At 45.1% G+C, this 12,287-nt stretch overlaps 1 protein-coding gene across 1 annotated transcript in view; it reads right to left on the minus strand.

Annotated features, from left to right (window-relative positions):
* Window positions 1-1,290: 1,290 nt before the first annotated feature.
* The window catches only part of SHISA9 (shisa family member 9), a 297,855-nt gene continuing 286,858 nt past the window's right edge, over window positions 1,291-12,287 (minus strand). The window contains exon 4 of the mRNA XM_007188372.2: window positions 1,291-5,249. Coding sequence (XP_007188434.2) covers window positions 4,867-5,249 — 383 coding nt within the window. The 3' untranslated portion in view covers window positions 1,291-4,866. The remainder of the gene's footprint in view (window positions 5,250-12,287) is intronic.

Genomic DNA, 12,287 nt, shown 5'->3' on the forward strand with positions numbered 1-12,287 from the left:
TGTCCTACTGAAGCATCCACAGGGCTGTGATGTGTGCTGCTCAGTAACTCCCCTGATCTGAACAGTTCCTGAGTACTGGAAAAGCATCCTCTGCCATCCAGACGTCTCTGATGACCATAACTATGCCCCAGAGAGAGAGCAGTGGGGTCTGCTCTGGGAGACACCAAGTGACCCGCGACCATTGAAGGATCTCCGGATACCAGAGTAAGGACCCTCACTCTGACTGCAGTTTGTGGTCCATTACCCCTATTGACAACTTCTCCAAGTATCCAGAGAGTGGAAGTTTCATTCCCAGGAAACCTCAGACATCCAGCTTTGAGCAGCCCCGTGAGCCCCCACCCCCATCCCTGTGTCTTTAGGACTTCGGTACACGATGGCTGACTTCCAATTAGTGCCAGGGCATGGGGTGAGAAGGGACAGTCCCCCTGCTTTGTTCTGGTTTCTCTCTTCGAAATCTCTCCACCCTAGCATCTCTGTGCCTGGGGCTTTCTTTGCCACCATGAAAATCCCTCTGTCCTTGCATATGATGGCCTGGGGCTGTCTAAACATTAACACCTCTTGAAAGCAATGCTTCAATGATGTCTGATGGGAGTTGGTGGGTAAATACCCCAGCTCCATGCCCACTTGGGTGGGATAACTCTCCCAGTTTCCCTGCAGCATTAAACTGTAGTCGCTCATAGCGGTAGCTGACGTGATAAATCATCCTTTATTAGCTGGTTTTCTTCCCCTGTTTCACCTCCCCAACACCAACCAGTGTTCTCTTCATTTCTCAAATAAACTCCTTGCCCTCAAGTTCTTCTCTCAGAACCCCTCCCTGGTGGAATCATATTAAGGCAGGTTTCGACCTGAGAATTCAAATTTAATGCTAACAGAAGGCAGGCAGGAAATAAAATTTAATAAACAGTGGAAGAATCCAATCTCCCATACTTTCCATATTTGTGTCTTTTACAAACCTGGTCACTGGTAAAAACAGAAGTGCAAATCTCAGCAAGAATCTTGACCATTAAGGATAGATTTAGTTATGATCAGGGAGACCAAGCCATGATACATATTTTATGGCAGGAAGTGAATTAAGAGACATGACACAAGACTCTTACCAAGAACCTTTCAAGCAAAAATGTCTCCTGGAAAATTTGTTGCTATTAACTAAAATCTTCCTTTACCTGTAATGATTTCCCGTGCACTCAGAATATTAAGGATTTAGCTCCCTACGTTAACACTGGTGCTCCCTGGTGAAAACTCAGATTAGGATGTAGGACCCTAGAAAGATACATGGTAACCCCAACAGCATCACATATAATCAGTTTTATTGCCAGGTAAGAAATTCATATTAATATAGTGAATACATATGTTTACAAATAAACATTCTTAGAAAACAAATGTTTTTTTTTCTTCATTGTAGGAAGTATTATTGGTATCATAAACTCTGCAGTTGTTGACAAGTATTAACACAGGTTTACTTGCAGAACATATGGTTACTAAAATATTCGCACATAAAATATGCTCCATTTACACACAAAAAAACTGGGGGGAGTTGTTAGATGGAAATGCCAGGCGGAGCCCAAGGCCGACGGAGGCTGAGACGCTCTGGGAGGGCAAAGGGAAGTCAGACTCTGGTCCTGTTGGGTTGGAAGCTGGGTGGTAGCTAAAGGTAAGAAGAAGAGGCTACTGCCAGGGCAGGGGATGGGGAGGGGATAGTCTCCCTGCTTTGTTCTGGTTTCTTGCTTCTAAGTCTCCCCATTCTGGCTAGAGGATCCTTGTTGATACGTGGCAGTCACAGTTCTACAGGTCATGATAATCTTTCAGTATCATGAGGTCTGTCCACCCTCCCTAGAAGAAGCCAGAGAATAAACTTCCCTGTCCAAACTCCCTCCCTTCCCCCGCTTCAGTTCAGCTCCCAAAGCCAACTGGAAGGTAACGAGGCTAAGTACTGTTCTTCTTGGGCTCTCACCACTGTTACTTCTTATGGACCAAGCTGCAACTTCACTGCCGAAATTATAGCTGCAGACCTCCAATTTACAAAATTCACTGGGTGCAGTTTACTCAGAAGAGAAGGACCATGACGAATAAATCCTGTAGATTCAGAGACCAAGAAAGGTCCTTCATCAGGACTGGGATAAAGGTCAGATGAAGGGGGTTGAGGGAAAGGAGCAGAAAGGAGCTAAAAGGGAGACTAGAATGATAGAACTTTGGAGCTGGAGGGAACCTCACCAAACAAGCCAATCCAGTATTTCCTGAAGTATGCGCTGTGCACCACTAGTGAATGCAAGATGATTTTTAGTAGTACATGGATAGAGCACTAACTACCACTGAGTCACATAGGAAATGATTCCCTTTTCACTTTTGTCAGCCCATTTGATTACTTCAAGGAGAAAGTCTCCAGTGGGTGCCGGTATATCTTTAACAACTCTTGAACGTCTGCTAATCTGTTTTTAATCAAGAAAAGGGGAGAGGGAGAGAGAAAAGAAGGAAGGGAAGAGAAAGAAGGGGAGCAAACGCCAGGCTCCAGGTTCAAACCCTTCTACGGGTAATAGTCTGTAGCTAGAACGTAACAATCGCTGCACTGTTGCCTTTGTCCTTATTTTACACTTACTTTCTATTCAGGGTGACTGATATTGGTTTTGTGTTTGTGATACTGACAGATAGTTTTCCTTTCAAAAGTTAAATGTATTAAAAATGCATCAATTTAGGTACAAATATTGTGATAGGGATACACAAAGATGCCAAAAGTGTGTGGCAGGTACACAGATAACTAACTTCAAGGAAACACTGACCAAGCCCACTAGTGTTTACTCCACAGTGGAGAGCACTGGGGTTTCAGCCAAGAGGCTGAGAAAGCAGGCACTAAATCACCCAGCCCTGCCTCATCCAGCACAGAGCCTCGTTATTCACCGGGATCTGACAGAGGGTCTTCTGGGCACGATTTTTCTTTTCTTTTCTTTTTTTTAATGGGAAGAGGTTTTGCTATTTCAAAAAGCTTGAAAAGCTTGATCTCACCCCAATTCCCCATGTTTCAAGTGGAAGACTACAGCCCAGAGAGATAAAATGCACTGTTAATGTCCCCAGATGAGCTGGGAGTAAAAAAGAGAATAAACAGCTGGTTTCCCCGATCCCATGATGTCAGAGAGATGGGGAAGCAGAACGCTGATGTCCAGCATTCCAGGAAGGGTCTTGTTCAGACCACGTTCAGTTTCTGACATCAGAAGAGCTGGGGGGGTCTCTCCAAGGTTCCTGTTAATTAGCTAAGCCATTTAAGGACTGGTTGAAAACTTCTCACCTTAAAAGAAAATCTCTTCTCCGTCAACCTCTCTCTTTGGGCTTCCACTAAACAAATCAAACTGTTAGGAAAACTGTCTTTATTGGGACATCCATTAGCTATGAGAACCCATCTGAACAACAACCCCAGGGTATCGTGGATGGGAAATGAACGCATTGCAGTATCTGGGGAAGTGGTTTGGAGGGATCATTTGTCTATCTATCTATCCTGGGAATGATGGGACCAGGAATGCTTGGGTCCCACGCTAGGTTTGGGGAGCTAGAAAATGGTGGGACTCAGGGAGTTTTGACAGTGTGTGGGGGAGGGAGGTCTTGGTCTTTGCAAGTTGCAGCATTCCCCCTCAGAGTGTGGGATTGGGTGGGCTCACCAACAAACAGAGGATGGAAACACCTTCTACTACTGCAGAAAGACAGGAGGGAGGAAGGCTAAAAGAACACAGGTTGCACTTGGGAAACAAGACTGTCATTCAACAGTGACACGTTGAAGGCACCACCCACGCTTATGACATTTTCAGTCCAAAGCAGTTGAAATTCGGCAGCGGCGGCAGCAACAGGCTGAAGGGGAAGGGAGTCGGGGATAGACAGTTAATAGAGGACTGGTTTCTGTCTCTGTTTCTTGTCTCGGAGGCGGGGGTACAACGCCAGAAATCAGAGGCTCTGCGTCCCCTTCTCACCTCTTGTCGACATTTCAACTGTGAATTTTGTTTGTTCTTGACGACGTTGTTGATTTCCTAAGTCTTGAAGATGTTGGACAAAAGTTACTTTGCTGTTCTCGTCTGTTTTGTAGTGGGATTCTATTTTATTTTCCTTTTTTAAAAAATAGTTATTTAAGACTCTCTGGACCCTCTCCCTGCCATAAAAGCCTACCCCTCCCATTTCCACAGTCTTTATGGGAGTTGCCTAAAAAAGTTCTTTCTTTCCCATCACTGTCGGTGGGTTCAGGGTCTATTTATTTTTTGTGAGTTTGAGTGTGTGTTGTTTTTGCTTCCAACCTTGATGATATGAGAAGTACTATAAATAGCATGGGGGGGGTCCAGTTACTGTCTCACGCTCATCACAATTTTATGTCCACATCACTACTTCCTGGGATTAGAAAATGCTTATCAAGTGCACCAGCGACCCCTCTTCTCTACCCCCCTTTCCATCCTTTCTGGCTCTTTCATCCAGAAACAGACAATGCATGGTCAATGGTATATGTGCTCAAATGGACAATTTCTCTAAATTGTGCTACTTCTTTTTTTTCATCATGGATTTCAGTTTCAAGTTAGGAGGAAAAGAAAAATCAGCCCCATGGTTTAGGCATGTGAGTTGGCCACCTCGACCCTTAAGTCGAAAGAGGGTGCCTCAGTTTCCCCTTGGCTGTATTGCTGACCGTCCACGTTCCGGTCTTGCTCAGCTGCCCGCCGACACATGTTAGGCATGACGCAGGAAAAGCGTGATTCCATGTCACCAGTAGGTTTGTCGTCGGTCGGTGTGGAGGGTGAACGTGTGGGTGGGTGTGCGGGTGGGGGACAGGGAGGGTGTGTGCTGGGGTATTTTTTGCCTCTCTCAGTTGAGTGTGGTCTCCAGGATGTCCCCTGTAGCGACAGCTCAGACAGTCACTTCCGTTTTGCTGTTGGTGATGAAGTATGGCTGCGGGGGTGGGTAGTGCTGGGTGCGAGTTCCCAAGGGGTCGCTGGAGCCCGACTCGGCCGTGCCCAGCTTGCCCTTGTTCCCGTAAGCTTGCTGCCGCCGAAGAGACTGATCCTTGGGGTCCCAGCTCTTAAAGTTGGCGGTGGAGTTGTAGGCCAGGGGGTGGGAGGGCGTCTTGTTGGTGCGGGACTTCTGTCCATTCTGCTTGGCGGGGCCGTGCTCAGGACTGAAGGCCCGCGGCTCATCCTCCACTCTTACAGGATGCAGAGGCAAGTTCCCCTTGGCGGCTAGCTCGGCCAGGTGCCGTCTTTTGGAGTAGAAGTCATCATTTACCTTGTCGGCTGTACGATGGGACAGGTAGGTGGACAAAGGGGAGAGGAGAGAGCAGAGAGAGGGAGAGAGAGGAGAGAGAGAAAGACAGTTAGGGATTGGCAGGTCAACCCAAGAACAGCATCTCAGTGGGCCAACAGTCCAAACGAGACACACACTAGAAACTCCACCCGGAGCAGACAGAAGGAAGGAGGACAGGGTCATGTGTTTTCCACCAACAAGAGGAGGACCAAGAAGGCGAGGGCATCCCCAAGGGAATCTCTAGCTCCCCCCAAATCCTTCTTCCCTCACAATCACACCTAGCACTCTGCCACTCTTGCCTGTCTTATAAAATGCAAGTGTTGTTCTTTCTTCATTATGAAAATGATGCTTCTCATTAGAGAAAATATCAAACACATTGAGAAATATTCATATCTATCAGCTACCGCCCAAGACAGTCAATATCAACACTTGGGTGTATTTTCTCCTGGTTTTCTCAATAAAGAGTTTCATTTGGAATTTGTGTTGTGCTTTTGTTTTTGCTTTTAGCAGTTAAGCAGACCTGTGTTCAAATCCCACTTCTGCCACCTACTAGCAGTGTAACTTTGGTAAATAACTTGTATTACCATCAGCTTCTGCATCAGGAAAGTGGTTACAATAAAAAAGGATATTTCATAAGGTTCTTTAGAGGGTTAAGTGATGACATACGTAATGTGCTTAGATATTAGCCACCACCATTATCATCATCATTATAAATAACTGTAATTTCTCATGTAACATTCTAGCAAGCATTTCTTCATGTTGTTATAAATCACTAGCAAACAGCATTCTAATACCTACATAATATTTCAGTGAGCAGAACTATGAAAATTAATCATTCATCCTATGGATGAGCATTCAAGCTGTGCCAATATTTTGCTAATATAAATCAATCTGAAATGAGAATTTTCTAGACTAAAGCTCTCTTAGTATTTAGAATTTTGAATGTAAAATAATTCTTAAAATATTTTTTAATCTGTATCAGAGGGTGGAAAACTATAGCCCATGGATTGATCTAGCTGCCACCCATTTTCGTAAATAAAGTTTTACCGGAAGGCTGCCATGCCCATTCCTTTACCTACTGTCTGCAGAGCAACAGCAGATTTGAGTACTTGTGACAGAGACTGCATGGCCCACATAGCCTGAAATATTTACTATCCAGCCCTGAAATAAATTATCTGAAGTGGAATTACTTGGCCAAAGGCTGTAAACATTATTAAGGCCCTTTATACATATTGCCAACTATGCTACAAAAGAATTATACCAATTTCCACTTCATTCACCACACTCTAAAGCACTGAATGATTCCTTTCTCTCTCTCTCTCTCTTCCGCCCTTCCTTCCTTCCTTCCTTTCTTTCTTTCCTGCCTTCTTTCTCAATTTATTTGATAACTTTCTGAGACTTTATTTTCTCTCACAATTCTTTTATTAGAAGATCCTCTATACTTTTTAAGTTAATGTCTTAGCAATAAACTCTTGAACATATGTCTCTCAGGAGTCCAGGAATATGTGCTGCTCTTTAATCCACACTTCCAGCATCCCATACTGTTACGTGTGTGAATATATGTAAATTCATGGAGGTCACTGCCCTTCCACATTTCTTTTCTCATTGAATCCTTTCAACCACAAGAGGTGGGAAAGACAGGGATTATGACCTCTGCTTGACAGATGAGGAACCTGTCAAGCTAAGGAACATGAAATCATTTAATTGAGGTTACCCGCAGCTAGCGGCTGAGCCAAGGTAGAACCTAACTCCAGTAGACATTATTTGATGCTTTTGAAAGGCCGTAGAGGGAAAGCTCTGTTTTCAGGAATGAGTGAGCACATATGCACCCCCCCCCCTTGCCCCTTCTGCATCTGTGGCAGACATCACTCATTGATCACAGAGCTCTTTCCTAGCTAGCATGGCCTTTGCTTAGATTCCTCAACACAGCACCCCCGGAAGCCACATGTTAACCTTCCAGGCTTAATACAGTTTAAGTTGGGTTTCTGTCCATGTTTAATGTAAACAACCCTGAGTAATGCAATCTTTCAAGAGAATGTCCCCCCTTCCTTGAATTCTAGAGCTGTCTGAAGATACAGAATATTAATGCCAGAAGGAACTATAGAATAGCTACCGACATGGGAAGAGCACACATTCCCGAAATACCATGCACTCCTTAAGGTGGCATGAGTTACATTCAAGTTGGTATTAGAATCGCATCCTTCTGTCTTCCAGAGGAAAGTTCTAGGCTTCCAATGCCATGATGTTTCAACAGAAGGATGCTCTGACATCCCTCCTTGGACTTCAAAATTCATGTATCCGGTCACCTCCAGGACAGAGTCACTGGCATCTCCCACTCAAGGTGGCCAAGACTGAACCCATCAACATCATTCACATCTGTTCTCCAGGCTCTTCCTTCTCTCATGAGTGGGAACACCAACTCTCTAGTTACTCAAGCCAGAGACACAGGAGCAGGTGCCGATGTCACCCTCCTCTTCTCCTCCACACAACTGCTAACCCACAGGTCCTTCCCATCATACCTACCAAATGCCTCTCTAACCTATGCTATGCCTCATCCTTGCTTTTTTTTTTTTTTTTTAGAGAAATATGCTCACTCTTTTTTTTTTTTTTTTAAGTATTTGTTTTTATTTATTTATTTATGGCTGTGTTGGGTCTTCGTTTCTGTGCGAGGGCTTTCTCTAGTTGTGGCAAGCGGGGGCCACTCTTCATCGCAGTGCGCGGGCCTCTCACTATCGCGGCCTCTCTTGTTGCGGAGCACAGGCTCCAGGCACGCAGGCTCAGTAATTGTGGCTCACGGGCCCAGCCGCTCCGCAGCACGTGGGATCTTCCCAGACCAGGGCTTGAACCCGTATCCCCTGCATTGGCAGGCAGATTCTCAACCACTGCGCCACCAGGGAAGCCCCCTCATCCTTGCTTTGAATGTTGCTCTACTTCTGCCACCAAACTGGCTCCCCTGCCTTGAGTCTCACCTCCCCCAGGCCACTGTCCACACTACAGCCAAAGGCATATTTCCTTTTTTGTTTTGTTTTGTTTTGTTATGTTTTGTTTGGCCGCACTGTTCAGCTTGCAGGATCTTAGTTCCCCAAACAAGGATCAAACCCAGGCCCCCTGCAGTGGAAGCTCAGAGTCTTAACCACTGGACTGCCAGTGAAGTCCCCCAAAGGCATATTTCCAAAACTGACCATATTACCATTTACCAAAACCTCTCCCAGCAATTTTTCTCAGTCATTTAGTCATACATCAAATAGGCATGGGCCAGGTGATAGACATTGTAAATATAAGGACATTAGGAGAATCAGAAACAGACAAGGTCCCTGTCCTCATGGGGTGGACATTCTATGAGGGAAGGACAGAATGTGACCAAATAATCCCACAAATTACATAAAAGTAGAAATATAGTAAGTGCTATAAAGAACTATCCAGTCTTATGAGTATTAATAGCGAGGTCTCTGAGCTGGTCGGAGAACCAGAGGATGGAGCTGACGTGTCACCCCTTCATTTACATCAGATGCTCTGTTATTCAACTTTCAAGGTTAAGCTAAGATGATGCTTTCTGATTCCCTGGCTCCCTCAGCAACCTCTGCGCTATCATAGTCCTGACTGCTCTTTTCTAGTTTTCCATTTTCACATCTATTTGCTCTCACTAAACTGCTTTCAGTCTCTTACTGAAAGTCTCACCCACCCTCATTATGTCCCCGGGCACAATCCAGAACCATTTATTCCCAAATTCCTCTTTCTAGACAATGGACGAGTCTAAGGGCAGCTCAGAGCAAGGGATGCATTGGAAGGTTCCCGTTTCTGACAAACTGAGGAAATTGATTATGAAACAGGTGTCCCAACAGCTGGGATAGGTGATGTCCTCTCAAAAAGTTCTAAAGAAAAATAGTCACAGAGGCATTCAATTCTTGTCCTATCAGTGCCGGTATGGGAAGCAGCCCCCATTAGGAGGACTCATGGAGTCACCCGTGGAGAACCTACAATACATCCTTCTCCACACCCAACCCTGAATTTGTCTCTTGGCGAACCTGGCACTGGGAAACCCCTGGGCATAGAGAGTGTTCGGTATATGGGGCAAGGGTGGGACAGAAAAATCTGTAGGCTTTGGAATCAGACAGACCTGAGTCTATGAGACCTTGGGAATATCAAACTCCTATATCTCTATTTCTTTTGGTGTAAAATGAGGATAATATAACTACTCTGAGGTTTATTGTTAAGAATAAACTATATGAGACATATAAGCTATATAACACAATTCTGAAAGAGAGTAACTAGTCAATACATATATTTTGTCTGTCTTCTGGCTTATGAAAGAGGCACTGGATTAAATCCAACAGACATTTACTGAGCACTCTGTGCCAGATATGCAGCTAAGCACAAAGGAAGCACTCATCCAAACTAACCACCCTTCCTTCCTTTCTTCCTTCCCTCTTTGCTTCCCTCCAGCTGCCATGTGTATTGAGTGCCTAGCTGTCCCTATGAGACGACACAAGAAAGGGCCTTGATCCGTTTGGGATGAGGTGCCGGTTAGGGAAGGCATCCTTGAGGATGCTCTTAGTTGGAATCTGAAAGCGAAGAGTAACAGAAACAGCATCCAGGTGAGCGCACATGGGGTGTATTGCAAAAATAGCTGTAATACTTTGCAGTTCCTTCCATCGAGAGGTGGAGTCTACTTCCCTACCCTATGAATATGGCCTGACCTTGTGATTGGCTTTAACCAGTAGACTGCAGCAGAAATTATGTCACGCACATCCCAAGCCTGGGCTTTTAGAAGTTCTACAGCTTCTGCTATCAGATCTTGGAACCCTGCCTCCATATGAAAAAGGAAGCCCAGGTTAGCCTCCTGAAGGATGAGAAACATGCAGTCCAGTTGCCCATGTTCACCACAGCCAACAGCAGCCTGCTACCTGCCAGATACCCAGTGAGGCCATCCTAGACTGTACAGCCATTAGCCCACCTGCCAGCTCATCACAGACACTGAGTAAGCCTGGCCAAGAGCAGCCAAGCCAGCCCAAACCAGAAGAACTTCCCAGCTGATCCAGAACCACAAGCCCAATAAACTGTTGCTATGTTAAGCCACTAAGTTTTGGGGTAATTTGTTATGCAGCAGTAGATAACTGATACAGAACAACATTTGCAAAGGCCCTGAGGTGGGAAGTAGCATGGTAGCTTCAAAAACTGAAAGGATATGTATGTAATAAAGTGAAGAAAACAAGGGGTCATCAGACCATCTAATGTCCTGTATGCAGGATTATATCGTTCACATCTATTTGTTTGTCTATCCCCCCTCCACAAGACTCAGAGGTGTTTTCGACAAGTGCAGAGCAGGTACAGACTTGCTGCATGGGGCACGAAACCATCCTTCAAAGAGTTATTTTCAAGATCATTTCAACAAGGATGTGGTTGGTGGTTAGGTGGATGAACTGTTCCCATAACCAGGAAATGCAATTTTTGTGAAATCCTCTTTTTCATCCCCTCTGATTTAGTTACCGAGGATGGGAAAGAAATACTTACCTGGCCACTATCGGCATTGTGCATTGTGGTCCCTGTCTTAGTATATTAAAAAGCGGCTTGTGATGGAAATCACAGGTTCATTGAGCAGCCATGTAAGCCCCATTAATAAATGCATTAACCTAATCAACCCAGGTACCTCGTGGGCAGGTGGTGAACAAGCCGACCAGGTGACAGATGTGTGAGGCTTTCAACAACACTGGTCCTCTCCGTTTTGATTTTTCTTCATTTAAAAAGAGGAAGAATGAATGAAAAAGGTGCTTTCCTTCCAATAAGCCTAATTGTCTTGAAGGAACCAAGGCTTCAAAATTAAACTGTACCTTCCTCCATCTGTCTCTCTCTTAATTAGCAGCAGACACTTGTACAGGTGCCGGGTGGGATGGAGCTTCGCCTCCATGGAAATGGAGAGTCAAGGTAATAACCAGTTTTCAAAAGAAGCTACACATCTGAGGGTCTTGGCAGGTGGCCTCCCACCTACCTTCTTTCCTTGGGCCAAGGATATCTTAAGGAGGGGTTCCTACCACTCATTCTCCCTTGGTGATCATCTTGGGTCTCAGGTGATGGATTTCACCTGGTAAGCAAGGTCCCACCCTAAGCTTTCAACAATTCCCAATTTGTCCCTACCTTTGGTCCAAGAATATATTGAAATGGAGCGATTAATCCTCCCATCACACTTAAGAATCAAATCCAAATGATTTGCTGTGACCCCGAAGGTCGGCATGGCCTGGCCTCTGGCTGTTGCTTGCCCACCCTCATCTCTCCCACGCTTATTATGACCCATCACATAGTGTACTACTTTCCTAGGGCTGCCATAGCAAATTACCACAAACTGTGCAACTTAAAACAACAGAAATTTATTCTTTCCCAGTTCTGGAGGCCAGAAGTCTGAAATCAAGGTGTCGGTAGGTCTGTGCTCCTTCTGCAGGCTCTAGTGAAGTATCCTTCCTTGCCTCTTCCAGCTTCTGGTGGTTGCAGTAATCCTGGCATTCCTTGCCTACAGCTGCATCTCCAATCTCTGCCTCTGAATTCACATGACCCTCCTCTCTGTGTGTGTCTATGTGTCCAAACTTCCCTCTTCTTACACGGACACCAGTCATTGGATTAGGACCCACATTAATCCAGGATGACCTCATGTTAACTTAGTTACATCTGCAAAGACCCTATTTCCAAGTGTGAGCACATTCTGAGGTTCTGAGTAGATTTGGGTCGGGGTGGGGGGAGGACGCTATTCAATCCAGCATACACACACAGGATTCCTTTCTATTCCTGAACGCACCAAGCTTTTCACCATCTCAGAGCCACTGGACCTTGTCCCTGTTGTTCTCACTGCCAAAACACCCTTCTTTTCGGATCCTTCTTGTCATTTGGTTCTCTGATCAAAGGTCACTCAGAAAATTCCTCCTGATGACCCAGTGAAAACACTCCCGTTGCTCTTATCACCTTTCCCTATTTTAATACGTTCTTAGCCTGCATATAGGAAATTATCTTTCTTAGTTATTTGTGTATTGTCTATCTCCTTT

This window comes from Balaenoptera acutorostrata, chromosome 15, assembly GCF_949987535.1.
Source record: "Balaenoptera acutorostrata chromosome 15, mBalAcu1.1, whole genome shotgun sequence".
NCBI classification, from domain to species: domain Eukaryota; kingdom Metazoa; phylum Chordata; class Mammalia; order Artiodactyla; family Balaenopteridae; genus Balaenoptera; species Balaenoptera acutorostrata.